The sequence below is a fragment of the Chlorocebus sabaeus genome, chromosome 24 (genome assembly GCF_047675955.1).
Source record: "Chlorocebus sabaeus isolate Y175 chromosome 24, mChlSab1.0.hap1, whole genome shotgun sequence".
Classification (NCBI taxonomy): domain Eukaryota; kingdom Metazoa; phylum Chordata; class Mammalia; order Primates; family Cercopithecidae; genus Chlorocebus; species Chlorocebus sabaeus.
Window position 1 is genome coordinate 68,302,401 of NC_132927.1, and position 25,830 is coordinate 68,328,230.

The 25,830-nt window shown below is 38.0% G+C and overlaps 1 protein-coding gene across 2 annotated transcripts in view; it reads right to left on the minus strand.

Moving 5' to 3' along the window:
• The window catches only part of TRIP11 (thyroid hormone receptor interactor 11), a 70,280-nt gene that overhangs the window by 33,598 nt on the left and 10,852 nt on the right, over nucleotides 1–25,830 (minus strand). For both annotated transcript variants that reach the window (XM_007987627.3, XM_007987625.3), the window contains exons 3-11: nucleotides 23,626–23,736; nucleotides 19,890–20,168; nucleotides 16,590–16,658; nucleotides 13,959–14,124; nucleotides 12,490–12,852; nucleotides 10,038–10,078; nucleotides 9,280–9,366; nucleotides 5,743–5,955; nucleotides 1,528–4,560 (exon numbers count right to left, since the gene is read on the minus strand). In XM_007987627.3, coding sequence (XP_007985818.3) covers nucleotides 1,528–4,560; nucleotides 5,743–5,955; nucleotides 9,280–9,366; nucleotides 10,038–10,078; nucleotides 12,490–12,852; nucleotides 13,959–14,124; nucleotides 16,590–16,658; nucleotides 19,890–20,168; nucleotides 23,626–23,736 — 4,362 coding nt within the window. The remainder of the gene's footprint in view (nucleotides 1–1,527; nucleotides 4,561–5,742; nucleotides 5,956–9,279; nucleotides 9,367–10,037; nucleotides 10,079–12,489; nucleotides 12,853–13,958; nucleotides 14,125–16,589; nucleotides 16,659–19,889; nucleotides 20,169–23,625; nucleotides 23,737–25,830) is intronic.

The window sequence follows — 25,830 nt, forward strand, 5'->3', positions numbered from 1 at the left end:
GCACTGGCAAATGAAGTTAAATCACTTTGTATCTCATGCCTGGCAGCATGTGGTGCTCAAGAAGTGCTAGTTGAATATTTTGTTTTGCCTATCATCTCTTTTCAAAATTTCTGCCACTAAAAGCACAGAAATCACAGCAAAAAGGCACCACCAAACAAGCCCTACACAGCACCCTATACACCACCGAACAAGCCCTACACAGCACCCTATACGCCACCGAACAAGCCCTACACAGGACCATCATATAGTACAGTATAGTATATAGTGTAACAGGAAATCCCCAATAATTCTTTCTAAAATGAATTGTATATAAAAATTTAAATATTATCAAAAGTTTTATATAGTATAGTATATAGTGTAACAGGAAATCCTCAATAATTCTTACTAAAATGAACTGCATATAAAAATTTAAATATTATCAAAAGCTACTGGCACTATCCATATAACTGCTATGACCTCCTGTTATATACGGCTGAATAAACCAATAAGGTCAAAATATACCCAAAGTCACATCAGTGACAGGACTGGGATTAGATTATTTACTGAGCCTATTATGAGAAAAGCATTACCCAGGGCTAATACTTTTCAAATTCCAGGTTGTGACTACTCAGTTCATAAAAATCAATTTAAAGTCATTCAGCATATTTTCTTATTATTTTTTAAAAATTTCTAACCGAATGTGCTACCTGAATAGCACATTCTTTTTTTTTTTTCTTTTTCTTTTTTGTTGAGACAGAGTTTTGTTCTGTCACCCAGGCTGGAGTGTAATGGCGCGATCTCAGCTCACTGCAACTTCTGCCTCCGGGTTCAAGTGATTCTCCTGCCTCAGCCTCCCAAGTAGCCGGGATTGCCCACCACCATGCCCGGTTCATTTTTTGTATTTTTTTTAGTAGAGACGGGGTTTCACTACGTTGGTCAGGCTGGTCTCAAACTCCTGACCTCAGGTTATCCACCCACCTTGGCCTCTCAAACTGCTGTGATTACAGGCATAAGCTACCGCGCCCAGCCAGCACATTCTTTTTCAAACAGAGTATCACATGTAATAAGAGCAATTTCTGGTTCCTGAAACTTTTCAGTTACACACACACACTCTTACTGTGTCACGATGTAAAATGTATTTTTTACTGCAGATGGTTAAAGATGTATGTGTATTTCACAGTGCTTTCCTTATATATAAGAATCTCTAAAATGTTAACAGCTACTGAAATATACCTAAAATTTGATTAAATTGAAGTGACTTCAAAATTCTCTCATGACACACTTGTTTTCTAAAGAAAAATATTAAGTACTACTTAATCTGTAAAAAATTAATGTACTACCAAAAGCATTTGGAAGTATCTAACAATTTGAGGGAGAACTTCCAGATGTCTCTGAGGAAAATTTATTTAGAACGAATCACACCTTGAAATAAATATTTCTGAATGAACAAATGCACAGTCCTCTTCAAAGACAATATAAATGAAATAATATTAAAAAAAGTCTCCTCCACCTCCAACTTACTTCTACAATACTCCATCCAGAACATACCTGTTCTTTCTCTTTCAATAGCTGTTCAAAAGCAAGAGCCTTCTCCTTCATTGAGTGGCACTCAAACTCTTTTTCTCGCAGCATCATAGAAAACTTCATGTTAGTCTCTTGTAATGCTTGATATTCTGTTTCCTTTCCCTTGGATGTTTCCACTATTTTTTCATTTTCTCCTTTTAGTTTGCCAATGTCCATCTCTAGAATTAATATTCTCTCCTTCAGGTTTGTTACTGCCTGCCTCAAAAGTTCATTTTCATTTACTTTGTTAGTGAAATTTTCATTGGAAGAAAGTAGTTGATCACTTTTGGCTTTGATTAAGAGGTCTTTTTCCTTAAGTAACTTTTGTAAAACATCTTGTTTCTCCTTTAGGTGCTTGATTTCTGAATCGGTTTGTTCGTGTTCTTTTCTTTCTAGCTCTGAGGTGGCAGCAATCGAATCAGACAATCTGTGATTATTTTCCTGGAGAGTTCTAATTGTTGCATCTTTTTCCTGTAGTGATTTTCTTAGCTCTTCTACCTCTTGCTGAAGCAATTCAGAAGATTGACTCAATACATCAGACTTACTTGCTCTAAGAGACTGTGCAGATTGGGGAGTAAGCAATGATGCAGAAGACAGCTGGGGTGAAATAATATCAAGTTTTCCTAAAAGAAGATCCTTGGTATTGCAAAGCTGCCCAATGCTGTGCTGAACTTGTGCTAATTCCTGCCCAAAATTTTTGAGTTTGGTTTCATTCTGCTCATAACTTTGGATCAGGCCAGTATAGTCCACTTGTAATTTAGAATTATTATCACTGTCAACCAAAACCTGTGCCTGAAGTTGGTGAAGTTCTTCCTGAAGCTGGGCTGACTCGTGTTGCATATTTTGTACCGTGGTCATTACCTGCTGCTTCCACTCTTCCATTTTCTTTACTTGCTGTTTTAACTTGTCACGTTCCTGTAGAAGCTCCTCAAATTGATTACTATTAACACCTCCAGCCTCATTACCAGTGCTGGATGTCTGTAAAACTGCCAATAAAGTCTGACATTTCTGACTTAGAGCATCTATTTCAATGTCTTTTTCTCGAATGATACGTGATAAATTCTGAATAGTTTCTCTAAACATATCTTGGCCACTACTTTCAAATCTAGTAGACAATTTTTTATTTTCATCTTGCAGTTTGATGAGAGCTGCTTCCTTGGCAGCAATGATATCCATCATTTTGTGATATTCTGTTTTTAAATGGCTATTTTCCCTAGTCTTCTCATTCAAAACAGCGAATACCTTTTCTCTTTCCATAGCATAAGCCTGCAGTTGCTGTTGAAGGTAAACAACATCTTGAGTATAGGAAGTTGAAGAAATTCTAGCATGAAGAGCTTGTATCTCCAAGTCTTTCTGCTGAATAATCTGAGTTAGTTTACCAACTTCATCTTTGGATAACTGATCAATCTGTTTAGTTAACGATATATTCTTTTCATTTAGAAGTTTAATCTCCAGTTCTCGCTCCTTTATTCCTTTCACTAATCTTTCCGTTTCAGCTTTAGATAAATCATGCTTTTCACTTCCGTTTTCTATATTAAGGCTCTGAACTTTTGTTTCTTGAAAAATATCAGAGTTATCTGTTTGAATGTCCTGTCTTTCTTCATGTAACTGGGTTTTGATTTGTTCGATTGTTTTTTGCAAACTCTTAATTTCCTCATCTTTCTCTAAAAAGAGCTGGGTGTGTGTGGCGTTCATTTGCTCATGCTGGTATCTAAACTCATCCATTTCCTTCTTTTGCTCTTGTAAAGACTGAAGTAGTTGCATCTTACTCTGGTTTTGATCTTCAATTATCTTTTGATGATGTTTAATTTCCTCTTCAAGATTATCCTTGATCATGTTCAGTTGAGACACCTCAGATGCTAGTTCAGCAACACTATCAAGGGTTTTAGGGTCAGTCACAGGTGCGGTTCGACTCTGCTGTTCCCTGAGTCGTTCCAATTCTTCTTGCAGATGATTATTTTCTTCTTTCATGGATCCAAGACTTCGGTCCTTTTCCTCTATGGTCTGTCTTAAAATTTCATTTTTTCGTAAGGCCTGAGAATATTTATCCAATTCCTCCTGCAGCTTTGAACTTCTTTCTTTAAGCTTTTCAATAAAAATTTCTTTCTCCTTTATAAGTTGTGCCAACTGCCTCTGCTCTTCTAAACTAGATGACAAAATGTCCTTAGTTTCTTTATGGTCAGTATCCATTTGTTCAATATTCTTTTTGAGTTCTGCTATTTCCATGTCTTTCTTTTGATTGAGTTTAATTAAATGCTCATGCTCCAGCTGTAAGGGAGAGGTATTCAAATTACATGCATTTGACAGTTCTTCAATGGTTTTCTCATACTTGTTTGCTTCTTCCAATAGCCTCTTTTTAGCCCGACACAATTCTGCTTCTATCTCTCCTTTTTCCATTTTTAGAGTCTCCACAATAGTATTTTTTTCCAGAGAAAGCTGCTTGTTACCAGCAAGAGATTCTTCTAACTGATGCCTCACATCTTCACATGCTAAAACTAACTTTTCATTCTCCATTTTGACATCAAAAGCAACTTTCTTTAAATTTTCATTGAGCTGTTCTAATTCTGAAAGATTTTGCTTTAAGTTTCTAAATTCAGCTTCTCTTTCTTTAAGTAAGGTATCCTTAAAATTACTATCAGAGTCTTCTTGATTTAGAGACTGAGTTAACTCATTTCTTATTCTAGAAAGCTCCTCCTCATTTTGTCTAATACGCTCCTTAAGTTCTAAATTCTCCTTCTGGATGCTTACATTACTTTCTTGTGATTTATTTAGCTGATCTACTAAATTTTCTACTTTGTCCTCAAGTTTCTGCTTGGTTAAATGTAAATCATTTAGGGCCACTTCACTTTGAAGTAGCTTTTCTTTCTGTACATCTAACTCTTTAGTAATGTCCATTTTATCATCTTCAAGTTGATGAGCTCTCTTTTTTTCATCATTTAGATCTTGTTTCAGTTTACTGATGATGCTATCTACTTCATTTTGTTGCTTTGATAGCTGATCTTTTATCAAAATCATGTGCTGAAAGAAAAATTTGCATGGTGACTTCACAACATGTTCTCATTTTACTACTTAAAGAAAATTTTATAAAATCTCATATATAATAAAAGAATAATCCTCAGATATTTCTAATCCTTCTTCAAAACATTGTTTTTCTATCAAAACACCCACTGTGAAATTACTTATTACTATTTTACAGCAAATCCATCTTGCCATTTTTTTTTTTTTTTTTTTTTTTTGAGACAGAGTTTTGCTCTTGTTGCCCAGGCTGGAGTGCAATGGCATGATCTTGGCTCACCGGAACCTCCGCCTCCCAGGTTCAAGCAATTCTCCTGCCTCAACCTCCCGAGTAGCTGGGATTACAGGCATGCGCCACTACACCTGGCTAATTTTGTATTTTTAGTAGAAATGGGGTTTCTCCATGTTGGTCAGGCTGGTCTCAAACTCCTGACCTCAGGTGATCTGCCCGCCTAGGATTCCCAAAGTGCTGGGATTACAGGCATGAGCCACCACGCCTGGCCCCATCTTGTCATTTTAAAAAGCATTTTAGGGATAAGAATTTAAAACCAAAGATGGTAAATAGTATTTTTTTTTTTTTTTCAGACGGATTCGCTCTGTTGCCCAGGCTGGAGTGCAGTGGCATGATCTTGGCTCACTGCAACCTCTGCCTCCTGGATTCAAGCAATTCTCTGCCTCAGCCTCCTGAGTAGCTGGGATTACAGGCACCTGCCACCACGCCCGGCTAATTTTTTGTATTTTTAGTAGAGATGGGGTTTCACCATCTTGACCAGGCTGATCTTGAACTCCTGACCTTGTGATCCACCCGTCCTGCCTCCCAAAGTGCTAGGATTACAGGTGTGAACCACCGCGCCAGGCATATTGTTTATTTTTAACTCTACACTAGAGTAAGAGTCAACAAACTATAGCGATTGGCCAACTCAGGGATGCTGCCTGTTTTGTAAATAAAATTTTACTGAAACATGGTCATACTCATTTGTTGATATCACAACAGAGTTGAGTAGACTGAGACTATATGGCCTACAAGGACAACGATATTTACTATCTAGCACTTTACCAAAGAGGTTTGTCAATCTCTATGAACTAAAACATTAATTAAATCAAACCCATCATTTCTGCATGTTAATCCAGTGTTTAGTCTACTTAGTAGAATGTGCTGCCTCACTGTATTTAATACAGTGTTACCTTTGTAGCTTCTTGATTCTGTCTGTCCAATTCTTCTATCTCAGCTATCAGTGTTTCCTTTTCACTAATACTCTGATTGAGTTCTTGTTCCTTTGCCTCCAAATTAAGTCTTAAGTCATGTAATTCTGAATCCAAACTTATGTCTCTTGTAGCTGTACTTTTAATTACTTCATATTCATTGTTCAATTTTAAAAGTGACATCTGAAGTTCTTCCTGAAATGATAAAAGGAAAAAAGCAACACATACTTTCAAATGGAGACACCAAAAGATTAAAAACATACATAGAAGCAAAACTTGGGAATCTATTTTGAGTGCTCTATATTGGAAACAGTACTGAACAATACCTCAATAATTGTATGTAAAATTCAACAAACCACATCCTTCATTCATGTGCAATTTTACTTGTAGCTTCAAGCAAAACTTCTACAACCCTAGACAGATGCAACGACTCTAAGTTTGTCCTCTAGCGCCAAGTTTTTCTTTATAAAAACATTCCCATTTGAGAGCCTCTCCTATCCTGCTCCACTGTGGCTACCCTTTGTCCATCCCCTGGCCCCACCCACCGTACATACATACTTTTCAAAATGTCCCCAAGTCTTTCTGCCTTCCTCACTTCCATTCTCTAACATCCAGTCATTAACAGCCTCAGACTAAATAAAAATATAAAAAAATCAATGCTCCTTCACCCAAACGTTTAGCCTCTCTAATTAGAAAATAAAAGGTTTCTTTTCTCTTACTAAAGGAATTTCCTTTATTACTTTTGCTTCTGTCAGAATATGGAACTTTTTCTTGACCCAAGAAATAATCCTCCTTCCTTCCTTTACCTTCTAACCTGAGCATGGACTAGGTTCCCCTCTGTCACACCTGACATTCCTAAAGATAGTATATATACATTTCATAGTCTACTACCTGGTATTTAATGCTTTCTCCAAAATCTCAGAAGTGGGACAGTTCTCTATGCTTCGACATTATTTCAGTCTCTAGTTATAATGTTTGTAATAAACTATATATTAAAGCCTTCTTTCACTGACAGATTTTTAAACATCAAACCCATATGGAATCTACTTTAAATAAGAGTCTTGAACCAGGCGTGATGGCATTTATCTATAGTTCCAGAAGGCTACTTAGGTGGCTGAGGCAGAAGGATTACTTGAGCCGAGGAGTTCAAGGCTGTAGTGCACTATGATCATGCCGGGATCAGCCACAGTACTCTAACCTGGGCAATATAGCAAGACTCTCTCTCTCTAAAAAATAAAATTAAAAAAAATAAGAATCTCAAATTCCTTCAAATAAACAGCCTAATAGAAACTTTATAAAAGAAACTCAACATTGCGTTGGAGAGTTAGTTGAAAAAACAGAGATCTGATACAAGCTATACTGGAGCATCTGTATCACAATTCCTATTTCCTTCCAATTCAAAAATTTATTCTGACTACAGCTGAAAGATGGAAATAGCATTCTCTTAAGTCCTTCTAAAGTTATCTGTTCCAATTAGGAGAACCACAAAAATTTTCTTCAGGTGGATCTTAAAAGCACAGACAGCCTCATAGGTACTTTTTAAAAAAATTATTTAGTGTTTTTTTGTAGATATGGTGTCTCACTATGTTGCCCAGGCTGGTCTCAAACTCCTGGCCTCAAGTAATCATCCCACCTTGGCCTCCCAAAGGGCTGAGATTACAGCATAAGTCACCACACTCGGCCCTCATAGGCACTTTTGGTATTCTTAATCAGTAAGCAGACACAATTCATGGACTACTTAACATCAAAAGAAAGGAGAAACAGCTATCAGAACTAGCTACTGAAACCAAACACATCATGAAAAGGTTACAGGTCCTACCAGATAAGTGCAGAGAGTTCTGCCAACTACAAACTACTAGGTCAGTTAGGTAAAGAGCAGAATACAATGGGAGCAAAAACAGGAAAGATAAAATATATATAATATAGTAATTTTTAAAACGATGGGGAGCTACTGCTAGCACATAGTGGGTAGAAAGAGTGGCAACAAAAATCCCACAATACACAGGGTAGCGCACACAACTAAGAATTTTCCTGCTTAAATGCCAATAGCAGTCCCTTTGAGAAACACTGTATATATACTAATGTGGAAAGATGTTGGAAATGTGGTATGTAAGAAGGGTATTTATAATAAGCTGAGATTTGTATTTTTTAAAGCTACTGATATATACAATCATACATGCATAGACATAGTCCAGAAAGAAACACTAGAAACTGGTAACAGAGACTGCCTCTGGGAAAGAGGCCAAGCCACGGAGGTACGAAAGATACTCATACTGTCTGAAGGTTTTCAGTATGTATGTTTTCTGAACACACATATCAGAAAATATGCATCACTTTTTAAAATTAAGAATTTAAATTAAGACACTGGTCTTTAACTTAATAATACTAGCTTACAACTCTCCTACATTTAAGCACCTGCCTTAGCCAATAAATTTCACCCAAGTGGTTCAAACATAAAAATACTTCTAAATACCTTTCCCTTTCAGAATCTTACTTCTTCCTGCTATGAACACATACAATAAAGACCTTCTTTCTACCACTGAAACTGTTGCTCTGTACCCCTATAAAGACCTTCTTTTGACAGGTGTGGTGGCTCACACCTATAATCCCAACATTTTGGGAGGCCGAGGTAGGCAGATCACCTGAGGTTGGGAGCTCGAGACCAGCCTGACCAACACGGAGAAACCCCGTCTCTACTAAAAATACAAAATTAGCTGGGTGTGGTGGCTGGCGCCTGTAATCCCAGTTACTCAAGAGGCTGAGGCAGGAGAATCGCTTGAACCCGGGAGGCAGAGGTTGCGGTGAGCCGAGATTGCGCCATTGCACTCCAGCCTGGGCAACAAGAGTGAAACTCCATCTCATTAAAAAAAAAAAAAAAAAAAAAAATTTAACTTCTTTCTACCACTGAAACTGTCGCTCTGTATGCCTCACCACTAAGAAAGTACTGTCCACCAAAATGGACACATTCTGAAGCACATAAATAGCCTACACAGTTATTACAGTATGCCACTCCAGACCTCCTGACCTACCTGTGTCTGCTCCTGCTGTCAGGACATCATCAGAAACCAAAACAGAACCTCCACCTATCTTTTCTGCTTGTTTCTGTGTGCCTACTAGCTTATTTCTAAATATGAACTCAAGCCAGCCACTTATACTCTGAACTTTGCCCAGGTACTTCCACCTAGCCTGACAAGTGTCAATGAGATCAGCTTTATTCTAAGGACTTGAGCTCAATTACTCAACATTCCATTTGGATATCAACTGGCCTTTGGCTGTGAACTATAACACACAACATTTTAATTCTGCCCCCATTTTTTTTTTTTTTAAATTTATTTATTATTATTAAACTTCAAGTTGTAGGGTACATGTGCACAACGTGCAGGTTTGCTACATATGTATACTTGTGCCATGTTGGTGTGCTGCACCCATCAACTCGTCATTTACATCAGGTATAACTCCCAATGCAATCCCTCCCCCCTCCCCCCTCCCCATGTCTGCCCCCATTTTTACAGCACCAACCTTTTCTTGACTCAGCAATGACTTCTCTTTTTCTAAAACTTCGATATGCATTTTAAGTTTCAGATTGTCTTCAGCAAGACTGTTATCCTACAAAAATATTAAAGCAGTGTTTTCAGGTAACAAGAAATTTCCAGTTTATAAAAAAGCAGGCAATCTATACAACTATGTGTTTCTATTCAGTATTTCTTTAATGATATGTAATAATTATAAGAATGCAATACTTAGCCGGGCGCGGTGGCTCATGCCTGTAATCCCAGCACTTTGGGAGGCTGAGGCAGGCGGATCACAAGGCCAGGAGATCAAGACCATCCTAACACAGTGAAACCCTGTCTCTACTAAAAATACAAAAAATTAACCGGGTGCAGTGGCATGCTCCTGTCGTCCCAGCTACTCGGGAGGCTGAGACAGGAGAATCGCTTGACTCCAGGAGGCGGAGGCTGCAGTGAGCCGAGATTGCGACTCCAGCCTGGGTGACAAGCAAAAGGCTCCATCACAAAAATAAATTAAAAAAAAAGAATGCAACACTTATAAGAGTGTGTAAAATGAATGAAACCAGTCATGCATTTTCGACACTCTTACAGAAGACTTCCTTATTATGCTTGAAAAAATATAAAAATATATTTACAAAATAACTTCTAATTATTAGAAAAGAAATAACTCTTTGAATCTCTTAAGGAAAATTAAAACTCATTTCCCACTTGGTATAGGATCTGCTTCCACTGTCTCTATGCACATAACATTTGTCAAAATTAATTTACCTGGTTTAAACTACTCAATCTCATTATTTCGTTTTCGGCATCTGCAAAAACAGCAAATGAACCTGACATTAAAATTATTTAGAGTAACCTATTATCTTCAATATTAAACTCAGAAATGTAACCCAATTAAAACAAAGTGTATATCTAAGCACCAACGGCAAAAGCAGTAACAGTTCTGAGTGAAACACGTATTTGTATTCCTGTTTTGTCGTATCAAATAAATCATAAATGCCTGTTAAAAACCACATTAAAATCCAATTCTATGGATAAGTATAAGAAAAAATTAAAATTGTATTGTGGATGAGTCGCAAGTTATTGCCTTGATAAAAATGCTAATGACAACCAGGTTTCAACATGAATTGACTAGTTTGAGAAGCAGGAAATAGTACATGGTTTAAGACTGGAGGAAAACAATTTAAAAGTAATATTTTATTATGTATATTTATACCACCACAATACCATAATCTCTCATTTATCTAACGTGATTTAGATGTGAATGCTTAGAAAAAGACCATTCAATCTGTTATTATAGACAGATCCATAAATAGAAGAGGTACACAAAAAAACACAGCTGAAATCATTGATTTGACATTCACTCAGGAATATTTAGCATTTACTATGAGGCCAGGTGCCAGACAAAAAGCTGGAAAAACTTAGCCTTTGCTCTCGAAGAACTTACAACTTAGAGAGGAAGAAAAATTAGTAAGCACAGGATTATAACACAGTATGACAGAGCAAGCACAGGATGCTACAAGAACAAACAGGGTAAACACCTAATCCAGACTAGGAGGAGCAAATGGGGCCAAGAAGTGGCAGTGCTAGGTACTTCTCAGGGGAGGTTAATACCTGCACTGAATCAATATACTGAGAGTCGGCTAAAAGAGCCATAGGGACACCCCACACAGAGAAAGCAGAAAATGCAAGGGTAACAGAGTGAAGAGGCAACATTGCTCGTTTAAGGAGCTATAGAAAATTCAATATGGCTCAAGTTTAGAATGCAGGAGCATGGGAATAGTTGAAACTGAAGAGGTAGGCAGGAACTAGATCATGAGAGACATTATCACGTCTAAGAAATTTAAACATTATCCTGAAGTTCACAGGGAGCTATAAAGTACTAAAAGCAGGGGAGTAACCTGCTTTGCATTTCTGACAAATTATTCTGGCTGCAGAATGAAAAAAATAGACTGAAGGAATCGTGGAGAACAGAGAATTTTAAAAGCTAACTCTTCAGCTGGGGGCAGTGGCTCACGCCTATAATCCCAGCACTTTGGGTGACGGAGGCGGGTGGATCATAAGGTCAAGAGATCGAGACCATCCTGGCCAAAATGGTGAAACCCCATCTCTACGAAAAATACAAAAATTAGCTGGGCATGGTGGCACATGCCTGTAGTCCCAGCTACTTGGGAGTCTGAGGGAGGAGAATCACTTGAACCCAGGAGGTAGAGGTTGCAGTGAACCGAGATCATGCCACTGCACTCCAGTCTGAGCTACAGAGCGAGACTCCGTCTCAAAAAAACAACCAAAAAAAATGCTAACTCTTCAACATCTACTATCGGCTAGACACTATCCTAAAGAGTGGCAGATAGTAACTCATATAATCCTCATTACTAAAACTACAAGGAAGATACCATTATTATCCCAACCCTATAGATGAAACAACCAACGCATAGAAATGTTAACCTGTCCAAGGTCAGCTAATTAGTGATAGAGCTCAATTCCAACCCAGTCATGTCCTTAACCACTATGCTGTTCTGCTCCATTCAGAGAGCTGCCATAGTTAACATAGGCAAAAAGCAATTATGACTGGCTGAAGTAATTCTGTGGAAATGGAAATAGAAAAAAGAGGAAGGACTAAGGCAGTGGGTTTTTCAGGCAAATAAACTCATCTGGATCACCCAACATGATAAATAAGTAAATGTATTATTCTTACATAAGTAAATTTATTTTTTAAATAAGTAAACATTTTTTAAAACATAAGTACAATTACTTTAAAATGTATTTTATTTACTGGTGTTTGGCCTATTTCATTTAGTACTAATTTTTTGTAACACAGAATACTGGTATAGTAACTAAATATCATCATGAGCATAGAAAATGGTGGAAGACCTATGGCTCTAAGCACTCAGGGCTTTGCTTGGATATAGGAGATCATTTCAAACAGGTAACAACTGACTTTGAAGAAGAAAGGCTGTATTCCCTAACTGGAGGATGTGGGCTGTGATGAATTACAGAAAGTATAGCAATACTTAATCCTTTTTAACAGGAAATTCCTATTTGCAATCTATTAACTCTTACACTGAATCCAAACCACACAATTCTACCCAAATGACACACAGTCATTTCCAGGAATATGCCGTTTCCACTAAGTATTCAGTTAGTGAAGCATCTGTCTCTAAAAACAACCACTATGCAATGAAACAGCAATCTGAAATAAGTTCCAAAGACTGTATACCAGACAGTGCTTGTTGTAGTCTGAACACTTCTTCCACTGATGCACTCTGGGCAAGAATTCTTTCCTTTTCTGTCACGGTATCCCTTTGCTTCACAGCAGAAGGCTGCAATTTACTACATTCCAATTTTAAGTTTTCACATTCTTCCATTATTTGTCTCTTTTCCACATTTAGCTGTTCTTGTTCTCTCCTCAAAGTATCTCTGTCATTTTCTGCAGAAGATAATTTTTTACTTATATCTTTTATTTTATCCTCAAGTTCTTCCATTTTTTTGGTAGACTCCACTTTTTCTGTTTGTAGAACTTGAATAGTTTTTTGCATCTCATAAATTTTAGAGATATCAGTTTCTACAACTCCAGAGCCACCTAGAACATAAACAAAAAACAAGGACATCAAATGTCAAGTACCAAGAAATAAACGGCTTGCTATATACAACTAAGAGATTTAAGACAGTTCAGAATTTGGAAAGCTTAAGAGTTAAATTACTATAATGAACTAAGTGTTTTAAAATAAATAAGTTTGGGGAAAATCTTTGAATCAACTACATAAAGGCCTATGTCTCTTAGTTTGAAAGAAAGTGATAATATCTTTAATCATTTATTACCAAAGTATTATCACCAAATAATGCAAAGAAATCTATAAATTATAACTATTTACCACAAAGGCAAAAAGGACATTTCCATTTTCACATAATTTTTTTTTTTTTGAGATAGAATCTCACTCTGTTGCTCAGGCTGGAGGGCAGTGGTGCCATCTCAGCTCACTGCAACCTCTGCCTCCTGGGCTCAAGTGATCCTCCCACCTCACCCTCCCGAGTAGCTGGGACCATAGGCGAGCACCACTACGTCTGCTAATTTTTGTATTTTTAGTAGAGATGGGGTTTCGCCATGTTGGCCAGGCTGGTCTCAAACTCCTGGCCTCAAGTGATCCACACACCTTGGCTTCCCAAAATGCTGGGGTTATAGCCATAAGCCACCACTCCCAGTCACAAAATCTTAAAAGGAGAGGTGCCACTGCAAATTTCTGGCAGATAAGCAGAACTAGTCATTTACTCTTCTTTATAACTTAGTGCAAGTTTACAGCACTGTCCTGGTCTTAGAATGCTAGGTCTATCATTTAATTATGTCATCTAATATGTTAAATTAATAAAACTATCAACTGGCCAGGCACAGTGGCTCATGCCTGTAATCCTAGCACTTTGGGAGGCTGAGGCAGGTGGACCACCCAAGGTCAGGAGTAAGAGAACAGCCTGGCCAACATGGCAAAACCCTATCTCTACTAAAAATACAAAAATTAGCTGGGCATGGTGGCGGGCACCTGTAATCCTAGCTACTTGGGAGGCTGAGGCAGGAGAATTGCTTGAACCTGGGGGGCGGAGGTTGCAGTGAGCAGAGATCGCGCCAGTGCACTCCAGCCTGGGCAACAGAGGGAGACTCCATCTCAAAAAAAAGAAAGAAAGAAAACTAATAACCTTGTTGTAACAGATTTTCAAGTTCTTCAATTCGTTCTTCATAGTCACTTAATTCTTCTCGATGTCGTCGACTTATTTCTGTCAATTTCTGTTGGTGTGCATTCTGCAGTACTGACATTTCATGTTGATGGTCATCAATTTCCTGACTTCGGTTCTGTTTTAGTTCCTTAAAAAATAAAAACAAAGTTATTCACATTTATAATCAATAAATTTATATAAGCCATATATTTAACTGTTGTCCAAAAGTCTGCATTATTAAAAAGAATTCTCAGAACATGTTAAGGCTGAAAAGAATTTAAACACGGACCCCAAATTAGGACAATTCTGAACAACTTCACCCTTTCCTTTCCTAGGTCTCAAAAACAGTTTTTCTACTTCTAATGAGGGAACATCAGCAAGAAAAGGCTGAAACAAATGATGAGTAAAAATGTCTTTTCTTTAATATCTGTGACCATGAACTTCTCCTTTTCCTAATGACACATTCCCCCAATACCAGTATCACCCCTCTGACCAATCTGTACCTGCTGTTCCACTACTTCCACCCTCTCACTCAGCCTTCCCTTTCACCAGGAAAGGAACTCCCAAACTGTCAACCTGGCGCCTTCCTACCCAAGTTGAGCTCACTGTGTCTCTCACAGGAACCTGGATCTTGAGCTGAGTCCATCAACTAGGGAAACTGGTTTGACGGGAAGCACCAGGACAGGTGCCCTCTCAAGAGTCTGTCTACTGGGTCCCGCCACCCAGATTCCTAACACTCTACCCACTCCTATCCACCCTGAGGCCAAAATATTCAACTCCTCCTTCAATCCTGCGGATGGACTACCCTGGGTTCTTCCAGTAAATCCTCTTTTGCTTTGCTTGGCCTGAGATGGTTTTTGTTGCTTGCAACCAAAAATCCTAATCTATGGAAAAATTGATGCTCTTATGGAAAAAAAAAGAAAAAAAAAATCCTAATCTATAAATTAACTTCTTACTTAAGTGCCAGCACTGGGCTAAGAGCTTTACATTTAAACCTCAAAACAATCCTACAAGATAGGTATTATGATAGTCTCTATTAATAATAAAACAGAAGTAACTTGCCCAAAGTTAGCACAGCACATAAATAATACAGCCAGGATTCAAACACAGGTCTGATCTGGATTCTGTCCACTCTAGTATTGGAATAATAATGAACCCAAAACTAAAAATTCTATATCTGACAACAATTTTAACAATAAAAATAATTCACTGCCACAATAATATATGCAACTAAGACTTTTCTTTAAAGAAATAATAATTGGCCGGGTGTGGTGGCTCACGCCTGTAATCCCAGCACTTTGGGAGGCTGAGGCGAGTGGATCACGAGGTCAGGAGATCGAGACCACCCTGGCTCACACAGTGAAACCCCATCTCTATTAAAAATACAAAAAATTAGCCAGGCGTGGTGGTGGGCGCCTGTAGTCCCAGCTACTTGGGAGACTGAGGCAGGAGAATGGCGTGAACCCAGGAGGTGGAGCTTGCAGTGAGCTGAGATTGCGCCACTGCCCTGCACTCTAGCCTGGGCAACAGAGCGAGACTTTGTCTCAAAAAAAAAAAAAAAAGAAAAAGAAAGAATAAATGACACAAATTAGCAAAATTCTACTGCTAAGGTAAAATAAGTATTTCCAATGCATGATATTAGTATTTTATTTTGTCCATATCCTTTAACCCTAAACCTTGAAACTTCAGCAAGCCTGCAATTATGTTTTAATAAAGACAGTTTTACAAGATACAATAGAGTATAGAGACTTACGAAAGATAAGCTCCGTAATAAATGTTCAAAACCAAATGATTCTGGAAAGACAGAGATTTTTATATACTTTACTTGCCATAAATAATAAAGAAGATCAACAAAATTTTTAAAAAATTGGCCAGGCCCATTGGCTCATGCCTGGAATCCCAGTTTTGGGAGGCCGAAGCAGGAGGATGGCTTGAGGCCAGAAGTTTGAGACCAGCCTGGGCACCATTAGCAAGCCCCATCTATAGAAAAAAATCAGAAAAAAATTAGCCAGGCATAGTGGCATGTGTGCCTGTAGTCCCAGTTACATGGGAAGCTAAGGCAGGAGGATCACCTGAACCCAGGAGTATGAGGCTGTAGTGACCTGATCATGCCACTGCACTCCAGTCGGGGTGACACAGTGAGACCCTCTCTCTAAAAGAAAAAGAAGTATAAGGCCGGGCATGGTGGCTCAAGCCTGTAATCCCAGCACTTTGGGAGGCCGAGACGGGCGGATCACGAGGTCAGGAGATCGAGACCATCCTGGCTAACACGGTGAAACCCCGTCTCTACTAAAAAATATAAAAAACTAGCCGGGCGAGGTGGCAGGTGCCTGTAGTCCCAGCTACTCGGGAGACTGAGGCAGGAGAATGGCGTGAACCCGGGAGGCGGAGCTTGCAGTGAGCCGAGATCCGGCCACTGCACTCCAGCCTGGGCGACAGAGCAAGACTCCGTCTCAAAAAAAAAAAAAAAAAAAAAAAAAAAAGAAAAAGAAGTATCATAATCTATAGAATGATAACGACTTTTATAACTGAGACCTTTACTAATTCAGGCCTATGCTTTTATAAGCAGATTTAGATGCATAACTCCCACCATCAATCAACAATTTGACTTACCTTAATAATATTTTGTAGTTTACATATTTCACTTTGATCAGAGTTATGTGTTCCTTGTGCTTTGGAAATCTAGATCAGAAAGAGAGAATTAGTAAATAATTATACTGATTTTCTTGTCACCAGAAAGCCACAAACTAACTTCATTATAAGATAGTTTTTTAAAAAGGGGGATTTTTACAGATTCTGATTAAAGAATAGTGAATAATACACAATAAATAAAAGATGTCATATTTAAGAATTTATTAACTAATGGGGGGACAATTTTACAAAATAACTAAGTTAAGGTAGAAAAATTTATAGAATATTTTACTTAGTTTGACAAAATGTAAGGTTAAAGATAATTGAGCAGGTTTCTAAAAGGAAATTTCTTTTTTCTTTCTTTATATTTTGAGACAGGGTCTTTCTCTGTCACTCAGGCTAGAATGCAGTGGTGTGATCATGGCTCACTGCAGCCTCCACCTCCTGGTTCAAGCAATCCTCCCACCTCAGTCTTCCAAGTAGCTGGGACTACAAGCACATGCCAGCATTCCTAGCTAATATTTTTTGTAGAGACAGGGTCTCACTATGTTGCATAGACTGGTCTCGAGCTCCTGGCTGCAAGCAATCCTCCTGCCTTGGCCTCCCAAAGTGCTGGGATTAGACATGAACCACCATGCCTGGCAAAATCAAATGATTTTACCCAGAGGATCTCTACCCAACAGAGAATAATCTTTGTTTTAACAAATAAATAAAACAACCTTTGGATTCTTCTCATTCAAAGCTGTATGTTGTTCATTTATCTTTATTAATATTACTATATAGCATCTTAATGAACCAAAAGCTACTCTAGGACTGAAAGAAAGAATAAAGTATAATAGAAAAAATACAGGATTTAGTCAAAACTGTGTTTGAATCATAACTTAACCACTGTGGCAATGGATGGTATGACTTAAACTTTTAGTTTCTTAGGGCTGAGCACGGTGGCTCACACTTATAATCCCAACACTTTGGGAGGCCAAGGTGGGTGGATCATGAGGGGAAGAGATCAAGACCATCCTGGCCAACATAGTGAAATCCTGTCTCTACTAAAAATACAAAAAAAAATTAGCTGAGAGTGGTGGTGGGCGCCTGTAGTCCTAGCTACTTGGGAGGCTGAGGCAGGAGAATCGCTTGAACCTGGGAGGCAGAGGTTGTAGTAAGATGAGATCACGCCACTGCACTCCAACCTGGCGACAGAGGGAGACTCCATCTCAAAAAAAACAAAAACAAAAACCCCTTTCCATTTCCTTATCTATAAACTACAGGTAATAAATACATCTCATAGTTATTAACATAATAATCTACTGGGATAATACATATGGAAGCATCTTATAAACTGTACTGCAAATGTTAATTTTACTGTGTCTTGCTAGAAAATTAAGTCCTCTGAAAGGTCCCAAGTACGCCTTTTTTACCTTTATAGTTGAGTACAGGTCTGTCATGGAGTAGGCATTTAAGATACATTGAAGTGAACACACCAAAAACCATTCTCTTCCCTATGAAATCTTACCCTAACCAATGTTTCTTAAAATATGTTCCTCAGGTTATCAGAATCACCAGGGCTATTTGTTTAAATACAGTTTAAGGCCCTAAAACTGGCTAACAAATTGGTATCTCTGAAGGTACTACAGAAGATCTCCAGTACTGCCAAGTTCCCCAGGTCAGTTCTTATACATACAAAGTTTAAGAACTACTGCTTTTTGGAGATAAGATGGACAAACAGATCATCCTCTCTAAGGCTTATCTGGGGTACTGAGAAAGTCTAGCAACTTGTGAAAGGAGGAGATAATTTTAATTGGGCGTGGTGGTGGCGCCTGTAATCCCAGCTACTCAGGAGGCTGAGGCAGGAGAACTGCTTGAACCCGAGAGGCAGAGGGTGCAGTGAGCCGAGATGGTGCCACTGCACTGCAGCCTGGGCAACAGACTGAGACTCTGTCTCAAAGAAAAACAAAAAACAAAAAAGAAAGAACAAGAAAAGATTCCAAAATTCAAAATCTGAAACACTTCTAGTCTCAAGTATTTTGGAGAAGAGATATTCATCCTGTATAAAATCTAATATGTAAGACAAAAAAGGGTTCCTTGGAAGAAAGTTTACAGCCCCAAATAACAAAGAATTAATTTCTAGTGCATGAGAAAAAAGACAAAATAGTTTATCATATTTTATAATATCAATTGCTGGATTTTCATTTTACATGTAACTAGAGCTAACAGAAACCTCAGACAACATCTAAGCAAGCGGTTTCAAACACGGTGTTTCAGAGTCCCGGTGTTTCCACCAGAGGAGTCTCAGGAACTCCAGAAGATAAGGTTCTTGGTTCAACCACAGCAACTCAATTTTTTTTCCTCTCATAATGTTTTATTAAAAAAAAAAAAGGATCTGTTGCTTTAATTGTTTTTCCAAATAGTGTACAGAAAGGGAAACTGAGACTGGGAGAGAAAGATGACATGACCAAAATCAATTAGAAAGGCACCAGCAGAGGCCAGGCGCAGTGGCTCACGCCTGTAATCCCAGCACTTGGGAGGCCGAGGCGGGCGGATCACGAGGATCACAAGGTCAGGAGTTCAAGACCAGCCTGACCAACATAGTGAAACCCCGTCTCTACTAAAAATACAAAAATTAGCCAGGCATGGTGGCACGCACCTGTAATCCCAGCTACTTAGGAGGCTGAGACAGGGTTCATTTGAACCCAGGAGGCGGAGGTTGCAGTGAGCCAATACTGTGCCACTGTATTCCAGCCTGGGTGACAGAGTAAGACTCTGTTTCAAAAAAAAAAAAAGAAAGAAAGAAAGAAAGAAAGTCACTGGCAGAGGTCAGGCGCAGTGGCTCACACCTGTTATCCCAACACTTTAGGAGGCTGAGGTGGGCAGATCACCTGAGGTCAGGAGTTTGAGACTAGCCTGGCCAAAATGGTGAAACCCCGTCTCTACTAAAGATAAAAAAAACTAGGCATAGTGGTGTGCGCCTGTAATCCCACCTACCCAGGAGGCTGAGGCAGGAGAATCGCTGGAACCCAGGAGGCAGAGGCTGCAGTGAGCCAAGATCATGCCATAAGATCTGTCCTCTAGCCTGGGAGACAGAGCAAGATTCTGTCTCAAAAAAAAATAATAATAAAAAAAATAAAAACACACACAAAAAGAAAGTCACTGACGGAATTAGAATACAGGTTTTCTATTTCCTAGTCCAGGGTTCTTTCTGATAGCAAAAGCTCTACATACAGCTTTTTATATTACACCTGTAATTTTACTCAAAGTTTTCAAAAACTCTAAAAAATTTTTATCTACCTGGGCAATGTGCCTCCAATGGCCAACTTCAGACTCAAGTCTTGAAACTTCATTTGAGAGTCGGTTTATTTCTTGTTGGGACGAAATTATATCACCAAAGTCCATGTCATCGTCATGGAAAGCTGAAGGATGATGACTAATCCCGTAAGCGAATGAAGACGATGCAGTGGTTGCTGGTACACCACCAGCTCCTGAAGGTACTGACTGAGCAGCTGACTGCAGTTTCAGCAACTGATCCTGGAGTGCAATCTGTCTGGCTTTAAGATGGCTGATTTCTACCTATATATTTATAATCCATGTTTTAGAAAAGGTACTTTAAAACAATCATATTGACCTTTCATAGATTTGTATTAAAAGACACAATATAATAATTTAAGATTATCCAATGATGGTCCTCTATTAACTGAATCTAAGTCTTACATAACATTCTAACTATAACATTTTTATTTAAAACACACTCACAATTAAGGCATAAATAATGTTACAAATAGTAGAAATATCAGAATTTTGTACGTTAATAAAAGAAAGAATTTTTCAGTTAAACACGGGTTTGCTATCTTCTCTGTATGAAGTAGTATAGACAATTTCTTAAGGTTCTGTTTGTGATTACCAAATCTTAAATGATGCGAAAATGAAAGCTGTGTCAGTCTATGCACTGGAAATTTTCTTAGAATATCTTCTGTTACAAGAGTGCTGTGTAACTGATTATGGCTGGATACAGGCTTAAAATGCACCATGAATCAGAGGTAACTTTGTAGTGGCCTGCACAGCACAGCTGGAAGAATGCTTTGATTTATAAATCCAATCTTTTTAGATAAGAAAACAGTGAAACAGTGAGCCCATGGTTGTTATTAGCCCATGAATCTTAAAAAGAAATAATATACTGAAAGAGGTCTTAGCTCTAGCTTTGGCAAAGAGGAGCCAGTGAAAATCTGACCTATTTAGGAAGAGAACAGTATACAAGTTCTGAAATTACCAGCAGAGTTTTGACTGAAGGCAGGTAAGTCTTAGTACAAAAGAAATTATAAACACAGGACCTACCAAAATGCCACATCCATTCTTGTAAAAGATTATTCAAAACACAAAATCAAACAACATAGACAGAACTGAAATAAGTTTTCTGTAAAGTAGTCAAAGTAGTCCAGAAGACACTGCCACAACTGAGGAAAATTTGATATTGGGAAGACAGTCAACAAGTAAGGTATTTCTATATGCATAAAGTTAAGCAAGTAGACAAAAACCAAACACATTTATGTCGTATGCCATAACAAACAAGTTTTCCATATTGGAGCCCCTTCTCGAATGGAAATCTATAGTAGTGTGCAAATTTCATTCATTTTCCCACAAATGACATGAGATAAATTACATCTTGGAGAACATGAACATCACAATGAGGCCCACACATAGATTCAGGAAATAACAAATCTATATAATCATATCTTTCATCCTTGTAAAAAGTACTAAAATCCACATCTTTTTCAAAGTATCTATGATATTTAAAAAACTATCATTACATGGTATTTATATCAACTTGTAGAGTTACACAAGTGCAAGCTATAATAGATGCTTCCAAACCTGAATGCTTAATGTGCCCTCTAACATTGACAGTTAAGTAGAAAATACCAAAATTTCCCACACCAGTGTTTTCAACTGTGAGGTAAGCATCAGAATCACCTATGGACCTTTTGAAAATGACCAATACAGGTTGAGTATCCTTATCCGAATGCTCGGGACTAGAACTGTTTCACATTTCAGGTATTTTCCAATTTGAGAACATTCTCATAAATATGATGCGATATCCTGGGGATGGGACCCACGTCTAAACACAAAATTCATTTATGTTTCATATACACCTTATACCCACAGTATAAGGTGTGAAAGTAATTTTATAAAATGCTTTTAACAATTTTGTGCATAAAACAAAGCTTGTGTTCAGTACTTATGTGTGGAATTTTCCACTTGTGGCATCACACTGGCACTCAAAGTGTTGGATTTTGGAGCATTTCGAATTTTGGTAGGAATGCTCAACCTGTACCAGGGCCTCTTTCCAATATACTAACTTAGAATCTCCTAGGTGGTGTAAACATGTATATGCTTTTAAAGTGTCATAATGATACAGCTGTAAACCCCTGGGTAGGAGGAACTACTGTTCTATCATAATGTTTACAACTCAATGCTACTCAAAACGTGGTCCACGGATGAATGCAGTGAATGTTCACTACCAGTTCAGAGCACGTATAGCAATGTGAAGAGTAAGATTTAAGACTTTTAAAGCAATTTGGTAGTAATTTTATATCTACTGAATCTTTTTTTTTTTTTTTTTTTGAGATGGAGTCTCGCTCTGTCACCCAGGATAGAGTGCAGTGGCACGATCTCAGCTCACTGCAACCACCACCTCCCAGGTTCAAGCAATTCTTCTGTCTCAGCCTCTCGAGTAGCTGAGACTACAGGCATATGCCACCACGCCCGGCTAATGTTTGTATTATTAGTAGAGACAGGGAATCGAGAAAAATAAAAAAGTAGGTTTGTAACTTTACTTTGAACTTGTGGACAGACAGGGTGGCTCACGCCTGTAATGTCAGCACTTTAGGAGGCCACCTGAGGTCAGGAGTTTGAGACCAGCCTGGCCAATGTGGTGAAACCCTATCTCTAATAAAAATTCAAAAATTAGCCAGGCGTGGTAGTGCATGCCTGTAATCCCAGCTACTTGGGAGGCTGAGGCACGAGAACTGCTTGAACCGGGATGCAGAGGTTGTGGTGAGCCGAGATCGCACCACTGCACTTCAGCCTGGGTGACAGAGTAAGACTCTGTCTCATCAAAAAAAAAAAAAAAAAAAAAATTAATTGAACTTGCAACTTTGCTTTTTTTAGTATTCACTTTATTTTTATAGTAATTCATTTTTTATTGTATTTTATGAAATTATCACTTTCCAACAAATTGGAAATTTAAGCACTACTCTCAAAACCTATGTATATCTTTAATGTGCTATACTTTTATCTTTCATCTTAGCATGTCATTAAAGGAACTAGAAAGCATGACACCTAAATCTTAAAAACCCAAATAGAAAGTTATGGTAGAAATGAACATTTAGTCAACAAACTAAAAAACATCCAAATGATCTGGATAATAAAACAGGAAACAGGTCAATTCAATGTAAGTATTTATTCGAGGCCACTCACGTACTAAACACTAAGGAGAATTCAGTAACAGCACAACACATGAGGACACAGACTGTATTTTAAGGATTCAGAGTAACATTAAATTATATAATATCTACTACCAGCACTGTAAAGCAAAGATAAATCAATTCCAAAGCAGCCATTTCAAACTAAAAAAACCCAAAAACATTTATAAAGCAATTATACATAAATTATATTTAATATTGTTTTTCCACGGAAAATCAAGCACATGCCAATACAACAAACATTAGGCTTCATAAAATCAGAAATTATAAGCAACAGATGCCTAAAGATATTTTATACAAAAACTTTTTCTCCTTTTGGAAAGAAAAAATTATACTTCACACAGGTTGGTTTATATAATGTAAACTTAATAGAAAATCTTATAAAGTTCTTATTAAATAAGGGATATCAAACTGAGTCGAAAATTATTAAATTCATCACTTTCTCAATATTTTTGTAGATCTGAATACACCTCGATTTATATTCTAACTCTAAAAACATACCTAAATACATTATAGTGAAGTACGTATGAAGTAACTGTGATCACACTCACCTCTTTTTGTTGCAGTTGATTTCGATAACTTGAAGACTGTTGCTTTATTTGAATCTCTGATGCTTCATGTTTCTCTTCTAGATCAGTACAAAGTTTCTTAAGCCTTTCATTCTAGAAAAAAAAAGTATTTTCAACAAAAAGACTGCAAGTAAAACATGTAATTAGTTTTGTGCATGGCTTTATGAAAAACGTACTGCTTCCCTCCAAAAAAATGTCAAATATAAAAGGTCTCGGACAGAATTCTAGACTTCAAAATATGCTTCTAAATTAAAGTTAAAAATGCACTGACCAGCCGGGCATGGTGCCTCACGCCTGCAATCCCAGCACTTCGGGAGGCCAAGGCAGGCAGATCACAAGGTCAGGAAATCGAGACCATCCTGGCCAACATGGTGAAACCCCCATCTCTACTAAAATACAAAAAAAAATTAGCCGGGCATGGTAGTGCGCACCTATAATCCCAGCAACTCAGGAGGCTGAGGCAGGGGAATTGCTTGAACCTGGGAGGCAGAGGTTGCAGTGAGCCGAGATCATGCCACTGCCTTCCAGCCTGGTGACAGAGCGAGACTCCGTCTCAAAAAAAAAAGAAAAAAAAATACACTGACCATGTTTATATAGAAAATGCATAATTCTAAACCAAACAGTGAAATAGTAACATTTTGCTCAGATTGATTTTCTGTTAAGGCCACTAATCAATGTTTCCCCAACTTTGTCCACCCAGTTCTAGCATATAGTAGTCAATACATATCTAGTAAATACATGGATTATATGTTTGAGTTTTTGTTTTCTCCCCAAACAGAACTTTTTTTAAAAGAAATCCTTCTGGGTGAAGTACAGGGAGGAGCTAAAATCTCACATCGTTTGCTTGTCCTTCAGAGTCCCTGAAGGACCTCTGAAAAATCCAATTTGAAAACCACTACTAGAACTGCTTGAAAAAAGTTCAAAGTATACAAAATAGCCTAATTCAATGAATCTAGACATCACACACTGTCTTTTAAGATGCTGAAAAACATGAAAAAAGTTACTCAAATTGTATGTACCTAAATATTAAATTATCTTAACCTATTATCATTCCTTATTTGAATGAAATAAGAAGAATATAATGGGGCAAGAGAAATGGACACTAAAACTATCTACAAAAAAGAATTTACAAATCACTGCAGGTAACAATTTACTAAGCATTCTACTAATATACCCACAAACACAGTTTAACAACAATGAATGAGAAAAAGGAGGCTGATGGTGAGAAAGAAAGCTCTTGCTAAAAGGTGAAGACTTTTTCACTTTGGGGGTGTCATTTGTTTTCTTCTTCGATTCTAGGAACTTCTGATGTCAACAGATGTGAAAATAATGATCCAGGAAGATTACATAAATTTGCAGAGAAAATCAATGGAATAATCAAAGGAATAATTACAAAATCCACAAATCCTAGTTTGGGACTCTATCCCCAGAAATCTAACACAGACCTTAATTATCCTGAAGAACTAGTAGTAAGAAACAGGACCAATGGTCACAACAGCTGATTACTTTCTATTCTATTGGCTGCTTTTGCATGATTTTCTGTAAGCTGTTAATAAGAAAAACACCATATATAACTTAGCAATATAATATACTGAAGTCAAACCCTGGTTATAAAAGATCACTTCAGGGTTTTTTTCCACACAAAAATACCTAAGGCTATTTATTTAACTCTGATTAATAAACAGAACTTTAAAACTTTGAATATGGTCAGTATCTACTTGGTTGTCTGCCCTCATCTCCATAGCCATATGAGAGTCAGAAAGATTGAGAAAAGGCTAGGCACGGTGGCTCATGCCTGTATTCTTAGCACTTTGGGAGGCTGAGGCAGGAGGATCACTTGAGCCCAGGTGTTCAAGGCCAGCCTGGGCAACATAAGGAACAAAAACTACAAATAGAAAAATTAGCTGGGTGTGTTGGCTTGCACCCATAGTCCCAGCTACTCAGGAGGCTGATGAGGGAAGACTGCTTGAGCCTGAGAGGTCATGGCTGTGGGAAGCCATGATCACACCACTGCACTCCAACTTGGGTGACAGAGCAAGACCCTGTCTCAAAAGAAAAAGAAAGGCTGAGAGAGCAAATGAAGGACAGTTTCTCTTTATGTGGCTGAATCCATAAAATATGAAGAGAGTTGCCAGAGATAATATTTTCTATTATATGGAATATGGAACAGAGGGGGCTGGTCTAAAC